Source organism: Halichoerus grypus, chromosome X (genome assembly GCF_964656455.1).
Source record: "Halichoerus grypus chromosome X, mHalGry1.hap1.1, whole genome shotgun sequence".
In the NCBI taxonomy this organism is placed as follows: Eukaryota; Metazoa; Chordata; class Mammalia; order Carnivora; family Phocidae; genus Halichoerus; species Halichoerus grypus.
The window spans coordinates 91824571-91847290 of record NC_135727.1 but is presented as its reverse complement, the minus strand read 5'-3'; the positions used below and the strand labels follow the sequence as shown (position 1 = coordinate 91847290).

Sequence of the window (22720 nt, the reverse complement as noted above, 5' to 3'; positions counted from 1 at the left end):
GGGGGGATAGGCCTTTTTTTCTAGGGAGCTAAGCAGGCACAGTTGTGGGTTCTTTTACCAAAGGTAGGTCACTCAGAAAGTTACGGCGACATTCATTTACATTCAAGGATCCAAATTAAAAACTGCGCTTACTTAACTTCATCCTATCAAAATTGCTCATACCTCTGGGCTTGTGAGCTTTTGCTGATTTGATCACTTGGTCTGGTGACCATTCAAAGAATGTCTGTGGGCGCCTGGGGGGCTCAGTTGGTTAAGCGACTGCCTTCGGCTCAGGTCATGATCCTGGAGTCCCTGGATCGAGTCCCGCATCGGGCTCCCTGCTCGGCAGGGAGTCTGCTTCTCCCTCTGACCCTCCCCCCTCTCATGTGCTCTCTCTCATTCTCTCTCTCTCAAATAAATAAATAAAATCTTTAAAAAAAAAAAAAAAAGAATGTCTGTATACCTAGGCTATATTGGCCAGACAAGAAAATGACCCAGGGATAATCCTGGAATTTCCTCCAGTTGTAGCAGTGTTATAGGTGCTTGAAGATGTTAAAGCTGCATTTAAAAAAATCCCAAAGTAATATTTTTCACTAATTCTCATAGACCTTCCCCTTTATCGTTATAAATATAAAACTTCTCCTTGTGAGATTTGAATTAACTTCACCTTTTTACCCATGCGTTTCCTTGCCTTTAGTATTACTGTTTCAGTCTATAATATTTTTACTGTCACAGATTCAGTCCTTAGATTCAATTCAAGATATATATGAAAAGATGAGTGACATACATCATTGTCATCATTATCATTATAAACTTTGTGTTGACGTATAATGTACACACAGAAAAGTAACCAGAGCTTAACTGTATAAGTCAGTGAATTTTCAAGAATTAAATACACTCGTTTAACTGCCACCCAGATCGAGAAATAGAACGTTACCAACATCCCAGAAACCTTCCTGCTCATACCCAGTAACTGACTTCACTCTCCATAGGTGACAGTTTTGCCAGTTTTTAACTTCATACTGAGATTAGATTGTTTTGTTCATCATTATGGTTGTGAGGTTTCCATGCTGTTGCATATAGTAGTTCATTAAGTTTCACTTCTGTGTCGTATTCCGCTGTGTAAATATACCACATTTTATTTTTTTTATTTTATTATGTTAGTCATCATACAATACATCATTAGTTTTTGATGTAGTGATCCACATACCACATTTTATTTATCCATTCTGATCTTGATAGGTATTTGGATTGTTTCCCGTTTTCAGCTAATATAGACATTTTTATTTTTTTTAAAGATTTTATTTATTTATTTGTCAGAGGGAGAAAGAGAGTGAGAGACAGAGCACAAGCAAGGGGAGCCTTGGCAGGCAGAGGGAGAAGCAGGCTCCCCGCTGAGCAGGGAACCTGATGGGGGACTCCATCCCAGGACCCTGGGATCATGACCAGAGCCGAAGAGAGACGCTTAACTGACTGAGCCACCCAGGTGTCCCGACATTTTTAATTTTTTTGTATACATATGTATACTTTTGTTAAGTATATTCCCCGGATTGGATTTACTAGATCCTAGGGTATGTGTATATTCAGCTATGATATCTGCTGCCAAGTAGTTTGCCAAAGTGGTTGTACCAATTCACACTCCCACCAGCAGTGTAGGAGAGGTCTATTTGCTCCACTTCCTTATAAACACTTAAGTTAATGTCAGTTTTTAGTCAGTCTTTCCAAGTTTAGCCATTCTGGTAGGTAATAGTAATTATGATTTTGATTTGCATTTCTGTGGTAACTAATGAGGCTGAAAACCTTTAAAAAGTTTTCTTGCCATCTGGATAGCCTTATTTGGGAAGTGTCTATTCAAGTTTCTTGCCCACTATTTAATTGGATTGTTTGTCTTTTTCTAATTGATTTGTAAGAGTTTATTATATACTGGTGATTAACAGCAGTTTTTAAAATCTCTTCCTTTATGGCTGATGGCTTTTATGTCTTATTTAAAATATATTTGCCTTTGGGGCGCCTGGGTGGCTCAGATGGTTAAGCGTCTGCCTTCGGCTCAGGTCATGATCCCAGCGTCCTGGGATCGAGCCCCACGTCGGGCTCCTGGCTCAGTGGGGAGCCTGCTTCTCCCTCTCCCTCTGCCTCTCTCCCTGCTCATGCTCTCTCTCTCTCTCTCTCTGTATCTCTGTGTCTCAAATGAATAAATAAAATCTTTAATTATATATATATATATATACACATATATATATATATTTGCCTTCAGGGCACCTGGCTGGCTCAGTCAGAGGAGCATGTGACTCTTGACTCGGGGTCATGAGTTTGAGCCCCACATTGGGTGTAGAGATTACTTAAACTTTAAAATATATATTTTATATATATATGTATGTACATATATATATATATATATATATTTGCCTATCCTGAGGTTTCTTCCAGACGCTTAAAAAACATATTAGTTTAATTCAAAAACATTTATAGCCTACCTTGTTCCACAGAGGATTTGAGACAATTGATATGAATAGTTAGCAAAATATTCTTCCTTTTAGAACAAGATGAATCTTGAAAAAAAATTATATATTCTATAATTACCTCATAGGCCATGCACCAAATAAGCATAGCATATTTAATCTCATTGTCTCTAGAGAATTCATATGCATGTCTTGTTCTTTTCAGTTGGGTTCATTTCAGTTGGAAGCAGGCCTCTGTCAGCAGTTCCCAAATTTTTAGCTTCAATTAATATTTTAGTGTTCTGGTTTTTTCCTCAAATATTTGTTGCCTTTGGCTTTAAAAACTCCATATGATAGAAAAATTAAAATGTGCAAATGCATTTAGTTATTAACTTTGTTCAACATATATTATGTGAAATCATAACGTTTTGGAAGAATGCTTAGGAAGAAATATTTACTGTATATTTACAAGGTAGACTATATCTATAAATACTTATATGTATTCATATGAATATGTTTATGTTTATGAATCCTTCTACATATATAGTGACTCAAGTAAAGAAACTAGCTCCAGAAGCCTTCCAGAGAAACAATTTTCATTATTTTATGATATATATATCTATTTCTTTCTCTTTTTTTAGAGGGCCTGCTCTGTTCTTTTAAATTTGCCAGGGAATAAGAATCCATATTTCCTGTTGTTTGTATTTTCTGATGCTTTGTGGAGTATCTAAAACATTGACTATAAAATAAGTTATTGGTATGAGAAACTTCTATTTCTTCCCTTGCTTGGTTTCCTTGCCTTGGGCTCCTAAGTGTCAGGAGGAGGGAGGGGAAATATGGGTTTGCTCAGGCCTGCTGGAGAAGTTGATGGAAGAACAGGAATCTTTCATCCCATCATGTTACCCTGGCTTGAACTGGTCACTATCATGTATGGCTGGGAAATGCCTGGAGTTTTTATAAGTCCATGGCCTCTTGGCTTTACCTCATCTACATAAATAGTGAAAATAATAAGAAATATAACAATAACATTGAACATTTGTTTTTTACTATACACTATGCTAAGCACTTTATATATTTTATTTTGTGTAATTGTCGTAATAACCCTACAAGTTTGATATTATTTTATCATAATATATGATTATTGTCCTTACTTTTTAGCTAGGAAAACTGAACCTTGTAGAAATGAAGTAGTTCCCTAAGATCACTATGTGAGTAAGTGGCAGAAAAAACAGGCTTGTGTGAGTCTATAGTCTGTACTCTTTACCACCATCCGTGGTAGAAAATCATAGGTTTAGCTGAAATATATCTTTGGTATGGAATCTGGCTGTGCCTTTGTGCTGGTATTATCTCTTCCTCGGTTTCCCCTTATAACCAAATGTGGTGGCTATTGCCCCAAGAACACACAATGCAACATTTTATTAGAATGAATGGTAATAGGGACCCAGGAGCGATGAGGGTAAATGAAACATTACATTAGCAGTCGGACTGTTCACAGCAGATGACAAAACTGAATTTGTAGAACCATTTACTTTCTAGAAAGGGATCTGCCATACCTCTCAGTTGGCAGAGCGAGGACCTCCCCCCACGGTGAAAAAGGAGAGCATTCAACTCCACTGTGTCCCACCCAGTCAGTGCCTAGAATCTGTCGTTTGTTGACTTATGAGTCTCTTTCTTTCACTTTTCTAGGATTGTAGCCGAGAAGGTAAAGGACGTTCTGTATATGCGGCCCCGGAAGTACATCCACTGCTCCAGCTCGGAAACCACAGAACCTGGCTACATCAACATCATGGAGTTGGCAGCATCTGTGTGTCGCTATGACCTAGACGACATGGACATCTTCTGGCTCCAGGAACTCAATGAAGATCTCGCAGAAATGGGTGAGTTGTTTTCCCACAAGTAAGTTGTTCCTTGTATTGCCTCGTGATTTTTTTTAAGTTGTCAGGACCATTTAACTTGCTTTCATCTTGTGGCTTCTTTTCTTTTCTGGCCTTTTCGTTTAGTTTTCTCTTTGATCTTACCTTAATGAGGCATTTCTTGAAATGCATAAATATATTGAAATAGAGCAATAACATTTAAATCTGACCTTTTCTTTCCTTGTTCATGGTGAATAGCACAGATCAGGGATGGCATGTAGGTTTCATAAGATTGTTTTCCAGTTCCAATTGTGAGAGTGGTCATGGCTGATTGGACTTCTGGTTAAGGAGGATTCTGAACCTGGTTCCTGGCTCAGCCCTGAAAAGCACTCTGGTCAGTGGGCAGGGCCAGGGGCAGCAGCACCTCTGCCATCTCTGCCGGCTGGAGGGAAGCTCTGACTTCAGCAGGGGGCAGCACCCCTGCACCTGACAGGTCGGTGTGACCAGCAATGCCTTCATGCGACGCTAGTAATTTTCCTGCCGGAAGAATGGCAGGCTTAGGGCAAAACATCCCCAGTGCAGTTCTTAGCTACCTCACTACCTTTAGTGAGTTCTGAAGCTGTCATGCAATTCTTAAAAACTTAAATTAAGCAAAGGCAAGCAAACAAAAAAATCTTGGAAGTAAACATAATAATAGTTTAAAGTAAATGTATGTCCTACAGCACCATACCGGCAATGCTGGGAGATGCTAGGCTGAAAGGAGACTCACTTTATTCTTACACACAGCTCTTTGACCAGTCTTCAGTCTGAGCAGTGTTTAGGTCCAAATAGTCCTATGGAACTGTGGGTGGTTTTTAAGTCTCCATATGAGATACAGAGAAGCATACAATTGATTTCATTTTTGTTTGAATCACATTTGTACATCGTTAGTACAAGGATCAATGGTTTTACTTTTCTTCCTTCCCTCCCTTATTTTCCCTCTCTTCCTTTTGAGGTTGGTATCTGAATGCCTATGAATAAAAACATAAAACTGTGTTAAATCCAGTTTGGTGTGATGGTGGTAGTTATTCTGTCAGTAACCAGTACTTCTTATTTTTTTAAAACTTTTTAAGCCTTCTCTTACTCTGCCTTCTAAGAGGAGAGAAGGGATATCAACTTAGGGTGCAAACCACAAAGGGAAGAGAATAAAAGACTGACAGAAGGGGAAATCAGAGTATAAGAGCATCATCAAGTGGATTGATGGCTCAGTGTGCAGTTGTATTAATGAACCGTATGACATCCGTATACATTATGATCATTACAGGGCTCCCTTCAACATGACACCACCTTATGACAAGGTCCCTTTGGTATTTTGCAGTTAATCCCCTTTGGATGATTTTTTGTAATCAACTTTTTATTGTGGAATAGTCATAGATTTACAGAAAAGTATACATTTAATACAGTTGCCATATGCCCCTAACAGTTTCGGTTTCCCCCAATGTTAATAACGTCTCACTTGACCTTGGTACATTTGTCAAAGCTAAGGAACCAGCACAGGTACATTACTATTAACTAACTTCTAGACTTTATTGGGATTTCAACAGTTTTTCCACTAATGACCTTTTTCTGTTCCAGGATCCCATCCAGGACACCACATTGCATTTAGGCTTGAAGAGTTTTAAAAGAGGATTGCTTTATCTCAAGTTTTACTCTTCAGAGTAAATTATATTGTAGTAAGGCTTCTAAGAGCTTAAAATAAACTTTTAAAAACATTAAATTAAGCATATTTTTTTATTCAGATTAAGGAATTTAAAAAATTGAGTGCTTACTATATACTGGTCACTATACCTAAGCGGTGTACAAACATTACCTCATCTCAGCCTCACAAGATCAGTGAGTTTGTATTATGATGCTTATTTTATAGATAACGAAACTAATCCCTAAAGAGGATAAATAACTTGTCAAGGTTTACATAACCAATATGGGGTCAAGTTGGAATTTGAATCTGAGTGCTCTTACAACCAGACACTGTCCTCTTCCACTCCAGAAAAAAAAAAAATGTGTAATTTGTCTTGGCTGGTAAAATGAAACATACTACCTGGGTAGTTTTTGCTTTCATAAGTATCTACAACACTAAAAACGTAGTTTATATGGAATTCCAGAGTTTCTTCGTGTATCTTATATAACAAATGAAGTGGAATATGTGGGTGAATTTGTTTTGGATCATTTTCAGAATTATTCCTGAGTTTACAAGCTGTTATATATGCTCTCACAAAATCATTAGTCCCCTAAAAAGAAATATGTTTAGTTGTTGCCTGTATCCACATATAAATCTTTTAGTTGGGTTTATTAAGTTTGGAAGACTAAGAAAAATTAAAAGTATAGAAGGAAAGGGAATCAAGAGGCAAAAAAAAGGTAATTTCAGAATTTGCAGTTAGACTTTTGTGGATTCTAATAGATTTCTTTTATATACAGCTGCCATTGGAAGATATTATTGGATATTTTTGGAAGCCAGGTTTAAAAAACAAATTATTTCATATATATAATGACATACACAGTACCTAGAATTTTCTTTTATGACTTAATACCTTTTTGTATGAAAATTTCCTCATATACTCGTTAGATATGCTCATTGGGACTAACATGCTAAGAATGAATTATTATTTATGTTCAAATAGTTATGTGATTCTAATTATCTTATTCTGTAAATTAAAGTGTTCAAAATTATAAAGCTCAGTGAAAGTTCACCCTCAGTGGGAATAAGAGAAAACAAGAGATTTAGGAGGAGACTGGTTAGGATGTAGACAGAAAATTGTGAAAGGGTCAGTAATACATCTTACAAGGAATGTGGTAAAATGTATTTATCCTTTCATGTGTCACACACTAATATGTGATGATATGTAAATATTAGAATAGCTCTAGTAAAAGATTCTTTGAAATCCAGTTATTTTAGATCAGGGAAGAGATGGTTTTATCTTTTAGAATCCCTCCATCCCTGCACCGGACTCACAATAGGTGATTTGGGAATGACAGCTGACTGATGGGTTGATTGATTGTTTGTATTTCTGTGCAGGTTGTGGGCCAGTTGATGAGAATCTTATGGAAAAGACAGTAGAAGTCCTGGAACGCCATTGCCATGAAAATATGAACCATGCTATTGAGACAGAGGAAGGGCTAGGCATAGAGTATGATGAAGATGTGATCTGTGATGTGTGCCGGTCTCCAGACAGTGAAGAAGGGAATGATATGGTGTTCTGTGATAAGTGTAACATCTGTGTGCATCAGGTTAGTGAGAGTGGAGACCACCACCTCCCCACGGTCAGCCTTTCTGAAGCTCAGTGATGGTCTCCAGCACCCATATCTGGGTAGCAATTTGCATTTAATAAGGATGAAAATAAAGATTTGGCCTGGCTGTTCTTCAGTAATTCCTTTAGAAACAATATTTATGATCCCCAAGGTGACTTAATTGCTAACTTTATCCCAGGAGCTAAACTCAGATTTTTATTGTATCCCTTCATACATATGCCATTGAGTTTGCCTTGTTCAAGACTTTTATAGTCCTCTGGGGAGTCTCCTTGTTGCTTGCCTGGGAGTCTCTCCTTCACCTTTGAATCCCTGTTACATCATCAAGTTACACTCATGGTTAGTAACCTTGATGAGATTATAGTTCCTCCAGGTGGAAGTCCAGACTCTTTATCCTAGCACCCAGAGCCCTCTCCAGTCCTCCCGATATATAACTCCCAGGAAGCTGAGTCTGCTATGCTTTTAAAGATCATAGAATTTTAGGACTGTAAAAGACCATCTCACTCCTCAGTTTTACAAATAATATCAGGAAAGATGAAGTGACTTTACCCAAGCTCCTACAGCTAGTTATTTGTCATCCTTTCTACCACAATGCGTTTTTAATTGATGATGATGATGATGATGATATCAACATTCTTTTCAGCTCTTTCCTTTTCTTCCCCTCATAAGCCCTATGCTCTGGCGAAATAAGTTTACTTAAGGGGACAGTGATGACTATTCCTGACACTGTCCTGTCTCCATGTTTTGGCCAGACTCCAATTTAAAATGCTTTCTCCCACCTCCATCTATAAAAAAATCTGTAGAACTTTCAAGATTTGATTTAAATCTTTTCTTGAACTCCCCTACCCTAAGTAATTTTTCACTCTTCTGAACCTGTTATGTGTTTCATTTCTCTCATTAATTTATCTAGCAGATAGGTATGGAACACCATGCCTTGTGCCAGGACTGTGCCACATGCTGAAGACACAGTCAATGACGAAGAGGCAGACATGGTCTTGGCCCCGGGGTCACCAGAGGCCGGTATAGGGGCTACAAGGGTACCGCCCCTTTAGCACAGTGTGCCAGGTGGTTTTGTGGATGGAAGTCCATGCTGCTGTGAGAGTACGTGGGAGGGTTGGGGGTCAGGGACAGCTTCGGAGAAGTGGCATCCAAGCTGACTCTAACTGCCACAAAGAACAGCAGGCAGAGAGGAGAACCCATTCAGACAGGGTAGTGAGAATGGGCTAAGTATACGGGAGGCAACTCTGGAGCTGTTCGGAGCTGTGGGAGGTGGTGGGGTGGAGTGGAGGAGGATGGAGAGCGAGGGTAGACAGGGATACCGGAGCCACAGGTGACCAGCCTTCACTGACAGACTAAGGAACTTTGGCTTTGTCCTGTCCACCCTGAAGGCTAGGAGTTGTATTTTAGAAAGGTCATTCTGGCTACAAAATGACTAAAATGATCAGATGCAGTGGAGCGCCTGGCTGGCTCAGTCAGTAGAGCATGTGACTCTTGATCTCGGGGTCATGAATTTGAGCTCCATGTTGGGCATAGAGATTACTTAAAATAATTTTTTAATAAATAAATAAAGCAAAATGATGAGGTAACGCAGGAGATCGAGAAAAAACAGGGCTTACGACTTCATTTTAATTGCCTGGGCCACCTAACCTAACCCTCTGTATTAAAAGGTACTCAAAATTTTTCTGTGACCAGTTAGATCTTCTTCATTTTACTTGTTTCCTTTGAAAGAGTGAACTTCAAAAATTTATCTTCATTCTACCAGTTATTGGCATTTATGTCACACCTTTAGCAAGAGAGGAAATATCATTTAGGTATAAACTTAAATATTTGATAACATATAGGTCCACAGTCTTTCCTCTACACTTCCAGAAATTTCAAAAGCTCTGAAAACTGCAAGGTTTTGCTTAAGTTTGGCACCAAAACTGATTAGGGGCAATACTAGAACTCACCCAATATGGGGCTATTTATAGTCTTTATCCCATTTTGTATAAATGCTCATATAGTTTGCTAGAATAATATTAATGTATTTGATAAGAGGGTACTGCCCCTGGTCCCATTGGGGTTTAGGTAGTATACCATGTATGTACTTCCTACTTTCCTAAGATCTGAGCAATTCTGAATTTCCTTATGTTTCTCACCCTAGGGTTTTCAGATAAATGATTGTAGGCTTGAAGGGAAAATAGTACAAAGGTTATCTGTATATATTTTCAGTATCTGTCCTTCACAGTTGGGACCAAATATTAAGGAATTATTTTCAGATTCCTCGACTAAAAAATGAAATGTAGCTTAATAATTCTCCTCAAAGATTATTTTGTTTTGAAAACATATCCAGTAATGACTATAAATGATGCGCTTTCCTCACGTAGAAAGGGATGACTGTAACACCTGACCAGGCCTTGCAGAATATAAGCTGGTATGTATTAAAGCTGGATGTTGGTGCCACATAAAGTTTCATATAAAAGAGATTTCTTCCAAAGTGAGTATAGCCACTTGACTTCTAAAGAGATACTTAGGTTAAAGCTCCCTCTGTTGACTGAAAAGCGACTTAAAATGATTTGGAGGATTTGGTTTACTCCTTAACAGAATCAGGGACATGCTGACATCTGTATTTATTAAACATAATTTTTCTTCCTTACTGCCACCACATTATGTCAAATGTTTGTTCCTCTGTGACTATAACACACTTGTGTCAGTATTTTAGAAGAGAGGTTTACATCAATAGACTTGAGATTTTAACATTAAAAATGTGAAAATTGGGAGCATTCCAAGTCCCTTTGTATATTCCATTTTTGGTTCTTAGCCCAGGTATTGAACACTCAAACTGAGGGCTAAATTAATTTGTCTGAAGGTACATGCTCATAGTTTTTTATATCTGTCATATATATGTTTGGCACTGAGTTTATTAACCCCCTGAAAGTATATGTAGAACATATGTCTGTGCATGTATAGAATTTTCTCAAGAGAGTCCACAGCCGCCTTCATGTGGTCTAGAAAAAACTGAGAACCGCTGCTATGCAATACAAGCTCACCATGAATAAGTCTACACAAGGGCTCAGTAAATGATATTCTCCCCAATGGAAGGGCCAGGAGATAAAGGGTATTCCCAGAACCACTGGTTTTTCTTCTGCTGGTCCGAAACAGGTTCTATTTTAGGAGGAAGCTTGCTTTCATTTCCTAGCAAACTTTCTGGACCTCAGAGAAAGAAAACCTTTTGAAGGTCAGGAACCTTATAAAATGATGCCCTACTATTGTAAGAGCAGCCTGGTTGGAGTTCAGCTTCAGTTCTTGACCTAAATTAATCTGTTCTACCAAACCACCTATTTGATCTCAGCATAGAAAGCATTCCAGATAACTGATGATAAAAGACCTACCCCAGTGACCTTACAGTCTCACTGAGGAGATGAAACATAACAGCTAAAGTAGAGAAGGATACATGTTGCCAACCACGTACCTGGTGAGGGAAGCTGTATGTTGAGTAGCGGGCAGGGGTCAAGAAGTGGAGCAGACACAGGGGCTCTATGAACTGAGAAGTGAGGTGAGGAATATCAGGCTTTAGATCAGAAGCCAGCAGACTTTTTCTTTGAAGGGCCAGATAGTAAATATTTTAGACTTTGAGGGCCACATACGGTCTCTGTTACGTATTCTTTTTTTTAAACATCACTCTAAAAATATGAAAACCATTCTTAGCTTGTTAGCCTTACCAAACAGGCCTCAAGTAGTAGTTTGCCAACCTGTGGTTTAGACGATGGTGGGGTGAGAGCAGAAGGAATTTCTAGAGGGTTTGTTGCTGTGCAATGGAATGAAATCTTTGTTTTAGTAAGAAGAACATGGCAGCCAAACAGAAGGAGGATTGAAGGTGTGAAGGGGGTGGAAGAGAATTTAAGAATAAATCAATCCAGGCATAACATGATAAGGACTTGGATGGATGGAGAGGAAGGTCAGAGCCTAAGGGCCACCTCTGTAGGGAGGACTAGCATGCCCCAGGGGTGGTAGACAAAGGGAAGTAGATAATATGAGTACAGGAATTTTGGATCTGGAAGCTGGGAAGCATGGTGGTGATATGGATAGTTTAGGGGAAAGGGGCCAGTTCGGGGGTAACATGATAGTAACCATTGGAACCTGAATCCAAGCTATGGGTGAACCTCCTGGGGTAGGCACAGATTTTGAAGCTGCCTTGGTGAATCAGTCAGTGGTGGAAAGTATACCAGGCCACATGGGGAGCCAGGTGGCCCCCACGTATAGTCCTTAATGGTGAGAGTAGAGCAGTAAGGAGGGGAAAGATGGGTGAGATTGGAGGTAGTGAAAAGGAAATCTAGAATGTTTTCCAAACTTATCTCCCCTCCCCCAGTAATTCATTTATTTGTCCAACTTCATTCCATAAAGGATTTGAAGCAGCTTTCAGAACTCATTATGGAGTATTGTGATTAGTCTAATATTCTATTCAATTCAGGATTCATTCACAAGTCCCTTTTTCTTCAACCCAAGCAAGTAATTGCTGTGATTTGCTGAGTGCTTTTTATGCACCAGGCTCTGTTAGGCTCTTTGAACATTAGCTCATTTGCTGTTCAGAAGTTTCATTCTGTTTCCTTTTTAACACTTTTTTCTTGATTACAACAGTGCATGACATGTAGAAGTTATTCAATAAATATATGACTGATAAGTATAATACATAATCATTGAAGAAACTTCAGAAAACAGAGGCAAAAAAGGAAAAAAGTATGTAATCCCCAAACTCAGATAACAGTTGGGCCAGCCTTTTTATATATTTCCTTCTAGTCTTATTCTTTTGTCCTTAAAGTCAGTTCTCATAGACAGACATGCTGATCTTAGAACAGATGCTGGAAGTTGCCCTTTTTTTGAGTGTTTTAAAATTACTAAATCCCAGATATGAGCTTGTTGGGCCTTATTTGCCTCTTTCTCCTGAAAGCGGAGGGTACTCTGTGACTGTGTACCAGAGCAGACATCATTCCTGGTGAGAAGATGCTAACCATTCTCCCCTCTCCTCCTCGTGCCTCCAGGCCTGCTACGGCATCCTCAAGGTCCCAGAAGGCAGCTGGCTGTGTCGTTCCTGCGTCCTGGGCATTCATCCGCAATGTCTGTTATGTCCAAAGAAAGGGGGGGCCATGAAAACTACCAGGACAGGGACTAAATGGGCTCATGTCAGCTGTGCCCTGTGGATTCCAGAGGTAAGAAGTCATCCAGGCCTGTGAGCCCGTTTGCTCCAGGAGGCCCCTGTTTCCCACAACATTCAGACTGGCTTGGGCTTTGTGGAGATGCTTCATGCCTGCCCATGTTTCTGAGGTGATAGGGCTTCTACTTGAGCTCCCTCACATCCTTCTCAGATGCAAGTGAGCATGTAAGCCTGTGCTGATTCACTTATAGGTGGTGGTACCAGTGCTACTGGATAAGTTTGTATGAGAAGAGAGGCACAAAAGACCAGGATGTGAGCAGATTTTTTTAAGGTGAAACTTACTTAAAATACCAAATACGAAGTGCCCAGTTTCATGAATTTTTACACCTATCTATAACCACAACCCAGACCAAGACCTGGAACACCCCAGAAATAGACATAGAGTACCCCAGAAGGATCCCTCATACCCACTTTCCAGTCCCTGTCTGGGTCCCTATTTACCATTGCGATTGCTATCACTATAGATTAGCTTAGTCTGTTTTTGAATTTCATATAAATGAAATCATACAGTATGCACTCTTTTCTGTCTGCCTAGCACTCCTTGTTGTAGTGTGTATCAACACGCATTCATTTCTATTATTGAGTAGTATGCTATTGTATGGATATACCATGATTTATTTATCCATTCTTTGATGGGCATTTCAGTTGTTTCCAGTGTTAGGCTATTCTAAATAAAGTGAGCAATAGTTCTTTCACCCACTATAATGGTTGCCCTTTGATTTTTGAAGCTCTTTTCAGAGCTTGGACTCAACATTTGTCTAAGAGCTTCTTCATTCAAAACTCCATCCCTCATTATTTAATCTGGTCCTTCAGTTGCTGATATTTTATAAGGGGCTGTGTGCACACTAAGTTGATTAAAGAGAGTGTCCAAACATTACTTGTCCTTCTTATGGCTGCCTTTTTCTTTTTTTTTTAACCTATTTGAACATCCCACTCACATCCTCTTTCCCCAACCCCTATCCAAGCCAGCAAATTTGTTAGGCAGTTTAACTGCAGGGCAAGAGAGACTTTAGAATTCAGTAGCTGATGACACTGTATCGGTAATTCATTCCCCTTTTAAAACTTCCCTGGCTTTATTCTTGTTAATGGCAGTTCCAGGGGAGTTAACTATTTAACAGTCGAGCTCAAGCTCACAGAGTCAAACTGTCCATGATAAATACTATGGTATTCTTATGGATAGAGAAGTGTTTTTTAAAATATTTGAGTAATGGTTTCTTTTTCGTACTAAGAATATCCAGCTTATAGACTGACATGAACTCTCGGGTTTCTGGCCTGAGAGTGACTGGTTTCCTGCAGCAAACTCTCAGCTAATAGAGGAGGCTTTCTTAGCATGAGTTTAGAATATGGCTCCGGAAGAGTCCTTTAGAAATAAAAGAAGCTTTCTTTTTTTTTTTAATTTTTATTTATTCATTTGAGACACAGAGATACAGATAGAGAGAGCACGAGCAGGGGGAGAGGCAGAGGGAAAGGGAAAGCAGGCTCCCCGATGAGCCAGGAGCCCAACGTGGGACTCGATCCCAAGACCTTGGGATCATGACCTGAGCTGAAGGCAGACGCTTAACCATCTGAGCCACCCAGGCGCCCCTAAAAGAAGCTTTTTTATCTGTTGACTTTGTCTTAGGGTTTTTAGTACCTTTTGAGTTGCTCAGGATCGCTCTGATCTTTCTACTGTTGGTTTCTTGATGTGGGTAGAACTTGTACTAGTTTAACTAGCTTTATTCAATAGTCCTTCACTCTTTTTTAAAGTTGTGGCTCTCTTAGAAACTCATGTACACATTTGTAAGAGAGCGGGAGAACACTTTTTACCAGAAGTTGCCTAACCCCTTCTTTTCATATGGAAAAAAATGTTTTCCATCTCTTTTTAAAGCCTGCCTTCCTTTCAGTACTCTCCCAAAGACTGATTTCACTTTGAAGCTACTTTGGCTGAAAGAGTAGAGCAAACTGTTAATAGTTACATGATTTAAAAGACTGGGGTTTGTAAATGTTATCATCCTCATCCTTCCTCCTTATGTGCTGCAACCTCTTCATTACCCAGATTGCTGCTACTTTCCAGCAGTATCATGTTTCTTGGTAAACTGAACTGAAAGACTTGTCACTGCCTGTTTTTTATCCTTAGTCAATTAAATGACAAGGCATATGGCACCATCTCTAACATATAATAGATGCTAGATTTTGTGAATTTTAATTCCTTTCCTTAGTGGCTTTCTTTGGTTCCGAAGTGAAGGTAGATATCTTGGATTCATTAAGGTAACCATGCTCCATCTCCACTCCTGCCCTCTCGTTCTGTATATGAATCATTTACATTACTGGGAATGATCGAAGGTCTGAGCAGTGGCAAGGGACAGGTTTTATTTATTCTTGGTTCCATAGTAACCTTAAGAGACGTGGCTCACCTCATTGTTTTGATGTTCTGAGCTTCATGCGATATCATTTGTGGTTTGCGAAAGGTACTTCTGGAATGCCTTGGTGCCTCTGCCTTATGGTGGTGTTTTATTTGTAGGTCAGCATTGCTTGTCCGGAGAGGATGGAACCAATCACAAAGGTCTCCCACATCCCACCCAGTCGATGGGCCTTAGTCTGCAACCTGTGCAAGTTGAAGACAGGGGCTTGTATTCAGGTAAGTCACCAAGGCCACCACTGAATTGGCCAGACTCAACTTGCCAGTGACAGCTGCCTCATAACCGAAAGTTTACTTGGGAGGCCTCCCACTCACTCCTAGGGCTCTGCCATTGTACAGACCATTTCAGAAGCCATTTTTTTAGACATTGCCTCTGGACGCTTCAGCCTACTCTTTTCATCCATAGTGGTAGTTAATTTCCATCCTTTGCTGTCAGATCTCTGATGAATTAGGTGAGTTCTGAAGCTAGATGATACCATCCTGGGTGGAAACAAGCCATAACTCTTAAAACAACCAGGCCCGTGTTCCTGTGCAGCTCACCCACCAACTATGGATGGACTCAGGTTCCAGGATGATTTAACCAGTGACTCTGTTGCTGGACTAAGGACAACTCATTTTGGTAGGGAAAGATGCATCTAAATGTAGAAATCCTGGTAGATAGGTTTGAGAGTCACTCTCACAGACAGATTTGTTGTATATGGTAGTACAAGTAGAGTTTTCAGAGATGTCTGGGATACAGGAATACAGCTGCATGAAGTGGAAGCAGCTGCTGCTGCCCCCAGCAGCGACAGTGGAGGGTGGGGTGGATGAGATTGCCAGAGGCCAGTTACCTCCGGCAAAGGCAGAAGGGTTGACCCTTCTACACTCCAGGCCTCCTGCATAGGAGCTACAGGTTGGTTAGAGTTAGAATTGCCTGCTAAGGTTCTTCACAGAAAAGGAGCCATATGATGTCATCACTTAGGGACAGTGGCTCTGGGTGTTTCCTGAGGTTTCTTGCGGTCTGGCTCATCTTGTAGATTTCTTGCTGCAGACTTGGAATCAGCCACTCCTCCAAGTAAACCTGGTTCTTTTACTGAGAAATGGTATTTAAAGAACACAATCTGGACCCCAAAGACCCTTTTAATTTCTTAAATTCATTTTTTACATGTGACAGAATTGGATACTTTGTCCTGCCTTTTTTCTAACTTTTTTTTCTGCTGATATTATTGAAGGACAGCAGTTAACAAAGGAAAACAATTTAAGGGAACACTAATCCCACAGGATCTACTAACTTTAATGCATTGCCTGTTTAGGTTTTCCTAAGTTCTGTCCTGGTTGCCCCTCATATGTGAGCCCCTTGGAGACCAAGGTTGTGCATCATTCTTCCTTGGATTTCCCCTAGCAGAAAGGGGAGTGCCTGCCCACTGTCAGTGCTCAATTAGTGTTTATTGAATAAATATATCCATATTTAATTGTATCATAGATTTGTTTATAATATTCATTCTCCCCACTAAAAAAATGAAATATTTTCCATGTTTTTATAATTATTAGCCATTTAAAAAAAATGTTTAAGTTATCTCTATGCCCAACGTGGGGCTCAAACAACCATCCCCAAGATCAAGAGTCATATGCTCCACCAACTGAGCCAGCCAGGCGCCCCATTATTAGCCATTTTATAATAGCACATTGAACTTATATCCTTTAATTTACTTACTTTCATTGTAGTACCTGCATTTTTCTCCCTATCTTTCCCGTTTTAAAGGAGGATTTTTTAGAATAGTTAATAATTGGCAGCATGACTGTGGTGAAAGAAAACACTGGCCTTGATCTTAGCAGACTTGAGTTGGCATTACAGCCCCACGTTACCACAGTCTGCCACACTGTCTGAGTTATTATCTGAGATTTATCTTCCTTAGTAGACTGTAAGCTCAGACTGTTTCATCCTTAGATCCCCCACACCCCTGACATGGCAGACAGACAGTAAATATTAGATTGATGGATGGATGAACAGATGGATGGAGGAAGCATTCTGGAGTAGGTTTTTCATCTGCAGGGCAATGGTTCTTACTTTTATTACTTAGAGCTTAGAGTCTGCATTTTGTAAAGATCGTACCAAATTAAGACTCTTAAATTTTTTATTATAAAGAATTACGTTTATTCAACAAATATTTGAGTGCCTAATCGTGTGCCAGGCACTGTTCTAGGCACTTGGGATTTATCAGCAAGCCAACAAAGAACCTTGTGCTGTGGAACTTAGGTTTGAGTTGGGAGAAATAGGGAATAAGGAATAGATGCTAAATGGTGCATGAGAAAATGGGAAGTGCTATAGAAAGGAAGAATGTGGAGTACGGTCAGAAGGTGGGGAGTGTGGGGCAGGGGGCATGCATTACAGGTTTAAATAGAGTGGTCAGAGTAGGACTCATGGTAGAGGCGACATTTGAGGAAGGACTTGAAGGTGAGAGAAAACAATGCAGATATTTCGGGTAAAAATATTCCCGGCAGAGGGATCAGCTGATGATCGGAGATAGGAGTGTGTCTGGCCTGTTTGAGTGACAGGAAAGAGGCTAACGAGGCTAGAATGGAGTGAGTGAGAAGAGAGTAGCAGAGAGGTCATATGGGAACTTGACTGGTTAAGGCAGGGCTCGGCAGGTTGTTTTCTGTAAACGGCCAGAGTAAATATTTGAGGCTTTGCAGGTCCTACAGGCTGTGACGCAACTACTCAGCTGTGCCTTGAGCGCAGAGACAGCCCCGGCAGTACTTAAGCAGGTGAACGTGGCTGTGTTCCAGTTAAACTCTATGGACTCTGAACTTTCAGTTTCATATTAGTTCACGTGTCATGAAGTAGTCTTCTTTTTATTTTTTACATCATTTAAAAATGTAAAAACATCCTAGTTCCCATTCTTAGCTCTTGGGCCACACAAAAACAGACAGCTGCCGCATTTGGTCTGTGGGCCATAGTCTGCCAGCCCCTGGTGTGGGGCTTCCAGGGCCCTTATGAGATCTTTTGTTTTTACTCTCAGTTTAAAAAGGGGGAGCCACTGACAGGGTTTGAGCAGGCAAGTGACATGATTTGACTTGTGTTTTTAAGGGATCACTCTGTAGAATGATATGGTGTCTAATATTCGCTTCAAAATAATCTGGGGGGCGCCTGGGTGGCTCAGTTGGTTAAGCGACTGCCTTCAGCTCAGGTCATGATCCTGGAGTCCCGGGATCGAGTCCCGCATCAGGCTCCCTGCTCAGCAGGGAGTCTGCTTCTCCCTCTGACCCTCCTCCTCTCATGTGTGCTCTCTCTCTCTCTCATTCTCTCTCTCAAATAAATAAATAAAATCTTAAAAAAAAAATAATAATCTGGGGGCAGGGTGCTGTGGGGGTTAAAGATGAAACAAGATTGGTCATACATTAATTCCTATTGAAGCTGGCTGATGGGTATATGGGGGTCATGATTAGTATTCTCTGTGCTGTTATATAGGTTTTTAAATTTCCATAGTAAACAGTTAAAAACAAAAATAAGCTCTGGCTGCTGTATTTAGAATAGACGGGGGAGGAAAGGTTAGAAACAGGAAAAGCAGTTAGGAGGCTATTCTAGTAATCCTTGTGAGATGGTGGTGGCTTTGACTGGAGTAGTAGCTGTGGAGGTAGTGAAAAGTGATTAGATTCTGGATGAATGTTGCAGGTGGAGCCAATAAGGATTGACTGTGAATCAGATATGAGGTGGGAGAGAAAGATAGGAGTTGGGGATGCCTCCAGGTTTGGGGCCCAAACAGTGGGAAGGATGAAGTTGCCATAAACCCAATAGAGAAATCTGCAGAAGAACAGATTTGGGGGAAGAGATGATGAGTTCAGTTTTAGACATTTATGTTTGAGATGTCTATCCGACATCCTAGTGGTAATGCCAAGCTGGCAAGTATCTGTGTGAGTTTGGAGTTTGGGAGAAGTCCCGGACTGCAGACATGCATTTGGGAGCCATTGGCCTAGAGATGGCTTTGGCCTGGACTGGGTAGGATCACCGAGTGAGTGAGTGTGGATAGAGAGAAGAACAGTACCGAGCACTAGGCCTGGAAGCATTGCAACATGAAGAACTCCAGCAGAATAGGAAGAAGCAGCAGGAGGAGACTGGGAAGAAGCCAGAAGGAAGACAGGAGGAAAACCGAGAGTGTGTAGCAGCCTAGACATCAAGAGAAGAAAGCATTTCAAGGAGAAGGAAAAGATCAGTGGTGTAAAGATGCAGCTGAAGTAGGAGGAGGACTAGAGATTGACCCCTGAATTTAGCAGTGTGATTATTGGTAATTGGGAGGAACCGTTTAGGTGCAGTAGTGAATGCAAAAGCTACATTGCCAATGGTCGGGACAAAGAAAGGGAGTAGGAACAGTTCAAAAAAGTGAGGTAAAGAGGTCTTGTCGTTAAGATGGTAGAAATACCAAATATGTGTGTACACTTGTTACCACATAGAACATCGCAGTGTGCATGAAAGGGAGTGATCCAGTGGAAAGGAAAAACTGCTGGAGTGAGGTTTTCAGTAGGTGAGAGAGGGTGGGGTAAAGCGTGCGATGAGGGGGTGTCCTTGGGCAGGAGCACTGATAGTTCTGCCCTGTTAAGAGCCTTGAAGGCAGAGTGCAGGTGCAGTATTAGGTACGTGTGTTGGTGGGGATCTGCAGACATGCTCTTTCGATTGTTTTAATTTCCTCAGTGAGGTAGGAAGCAGGACCATCAGCTGAGAGTGAGGTCCAGAGGTTTGAGGAGAGGTGTGAAATCATTTTATGGTTTGGGGAAGTGCAATGTGAGTGCCAGGCTGTAGGAAAGACCCTCCCCCTTGAGTGAGAGGGAATGAACATCAGGTGACCTTCTGAAGTGTGTAATTCTTTCCTCACCTACATTCTACTTATACTAATAGAGTGGCGTTTGTTTTCCATGGTTGATACCTAGTTTTCCTGTGGGTTTAGACCAAAACCTTTTTCTTCCTTTTAAACCACCACTAAAGAAAGTTAATTCCGAACTCATTAGTAATTTAGCGTCTTGTTCCCTGTATGTGAATCACATAGTAAACAAATATAGTAATTCAGTAGGGGTCAAGTTTTATTAACATCATTATTCTTGGGAGGTTTATTTTAAGTCTTTGTGATTAGTAACATATTTAGGGTATTTTGTTTTATTAACTCTTCATGGATCTCTTAACTATCTGTGAATTGTGTTTGTTCTTCCTGCTTCCCAGCAGTGGGAATACATATATCTATCCTCTTCTTTTGATTTGGGGACATTCACTGGGGAAGGATAGAATCCAGCACTGGTGGGTTTGGGGTCTAAACGTAGCCAATGTCTACAGCTTCCATATCTGGAAGCTAGAACCTTTCTCCTGAGCGTGAAGTCTTCTGATAATCCTGAACCAGATCATAAAGACTAGGTTCAAATGAGATGCCCCAGACAGCTCTGGATTTTGCCTAGACTTTGGCCACAGTCCCTCTAACTGCCAGCTTTCCAGAATTCCTGTAGGGTCCTTATATGGCTTATGTTCAAGCCCAATTCAACCTAGATCCAGAGGCTTTCGGTTTTCCCTGAGAAGAAAGAAAGAACACTGGTTAAGATTAGGACCTTTGGGGGCACCTGGCTGGAAGAGCATGCGACTCTTCATCTCAGGGTCGTGAGTTCAAGCCCCACGTTGGGTGTAGAAATTGATTGATTGATTCATTGATTGAATGAATGAATAAATGACACACATACACTTACTTAAAAAAAAAAAGAAAAGAATATGACCTTTGGAGCCAGACTTCTGGGGTTCACATCCTGGTTCCACCTCCTTCCTTGCTTTTTATACCATCTCACGGAAGTGACCTACCATATCAATGCCTCAGCTTCCATATCTATAAATGGAGATGATAATAGTACCTACTTAAAAAACGTGGTACAGTGCTCGCTTCGGCAGCACATATACTAAAAAAACGTGGTAAAGGGCTTAGCACAGTGCCAAACATTGAGTAAATACTCAGTAAATGTTAGTGGTAATAGTAGTTGTACTTGTTTTTAATTATTCATATTATTATTCCTTGGAGTTAATTGGACTTTGCTGATGGAAAGCCGTAGCACTCATCCAACCAAACTGAGGAGAATCATCAAACATTTGGTACTAGATAAGTGTCCCTTTTGACAGTAGAGGGATGTGGTCATGTTTGAAATCACATGCAAGTGGATTTGAAGTCAGGATAAATCAGTGGGCTGCCATGAGTTTACTGTTGGGCTAATAGGAGTTTGATTATGAGGAAAGTGAATTTTTTAAAAACAAATGAAAATCTTCAACAAGTGGAGAAATGCAAGTATGCCTACTCAGTGACTGTACTTAATATTTTTTCATATATTCCAAATTTTGTCAGTAAAAACTGTTCTGGTTCTAAGGCATTTCTGGTCCCTGCCTTCAGGAGTTTATAGTCGATTAAGGGAGGCCGGATATAAACATGGGAAAAGTTAAATAACACTGAAGTGACAGCTGCCCTCCAACCTTGCAGACCCTTAGGGATGAGAGGTCAGAAGGGCTAGTGGCCACTGTGGGTGATGGAGTTTAAGTATAGAATGGCTGGAGTAGGTTTTGTAGGCTGGCTTGAACCATTTATGACATTGTGTCAGTGACAGAGTTTTGAGAAAATTACTATACCACCCAGTTGTCTGTTCACAGATTATTTGGGATTAAAGACAACCAAATGCATCAAAAACTAATGATGTACTGTATGGTAACTAACATAACATAATAAAATAAAATTTAAAAAAATAAAAGACAACCAAATGGACACTGTCCTGAAGCAGGACAGGAACTGCTGAGGACATAAGCGCCAGGCCCTTGCTGTTCCAGGCAGGTGTCATCCCCTTTTGAGGAGGACACACTATTTTCTTTAGAGGGTGACAGAATATCTCTTAACTCATTTCTTTTCTATAATTTCTGAAGAATATATAGAAAATTATTCTCTCCCCCCCTAAAAATAAATAAACCACCATGAAATACCACTTCATACTCACTAGGGTGATAATAGTCAAAAAGCAGGCAATAACAGTTATTGGCACGAATGTGGAGAAATCGGAACCCTTATGCTTTGCTGGTGGAAATGTAAAACATGCAGCCACTGTGGAAACCAATTTGGCAATTCCTCAGTAGGTTAGATGTAGAATCACCATATGACCCAGCAGTTCCACTTCAAAGTATATACCTGCAGTTTGAGAGGTGTCCAGGACCCACCCTCAGCTTTAATAATTAACTAGAAGGACTCACAGAACTGAGAAAAGCCATTGTACTCGTGGTTACGGTTTATTACAGTAAAAGGATGCAGATTAAAAAACAGCAAAGGGGAGAGGCACATAGGGCAGGGTCCAGGAGAGACCAGGCATGGAGCTTCCAGTTGTCGTCCCCAAGTGGAGTCTTGTGGACAGTGTGTATTTCTCCCACCAATAATGTGTGATAATCCACAGAGTATTGCCAACCAGGGAAGCTCATCCAGGTCTTAGCATTCAGAGATTTTATCAGGAGTTGGTGACTTAGACACAGTTGACCCACCCGCATGGCTAACCGTAGTCTCCAGTCCCTCCAGAGGTCAGGCTCATCCCATGTGGCCCAAAGCCTCGA

At 40.5% G+C, this 22720-nt stretch overlaps 1 protein-coding gene across 2 annotated transcripts in view; it reads left to right on the top strand.

Moving 5' to 3' along the window:
• The window catches only part of JADE3 (jade family PHD finger 3), a 134659-nt gene that overhangs the window by 101396 nt on the left and 10543 nt on the right, over window positions 1-22720 (top strand). For both annotated transcript variants that reach the window (XM_078065338.1, XM_078065337.1), the window contains exons 6-9: window positions 4104-4294; window positions 7323-7534; window positions 12571-12738; window positions 15244-15360. In XM_078065338.1, coding sequence (XP_077921464.1) covers window positions 4104-4294; window positions 7323-7534; window positions 12571-12738; window positions 15244-15360 — 688 coding nt within the window. The remainder of the gene's footprint in view (window positions 1-4103; window positions 4295-7322; window positions 7535-12570; window positions 12739-15243; window positions 15361-22720) is intronic.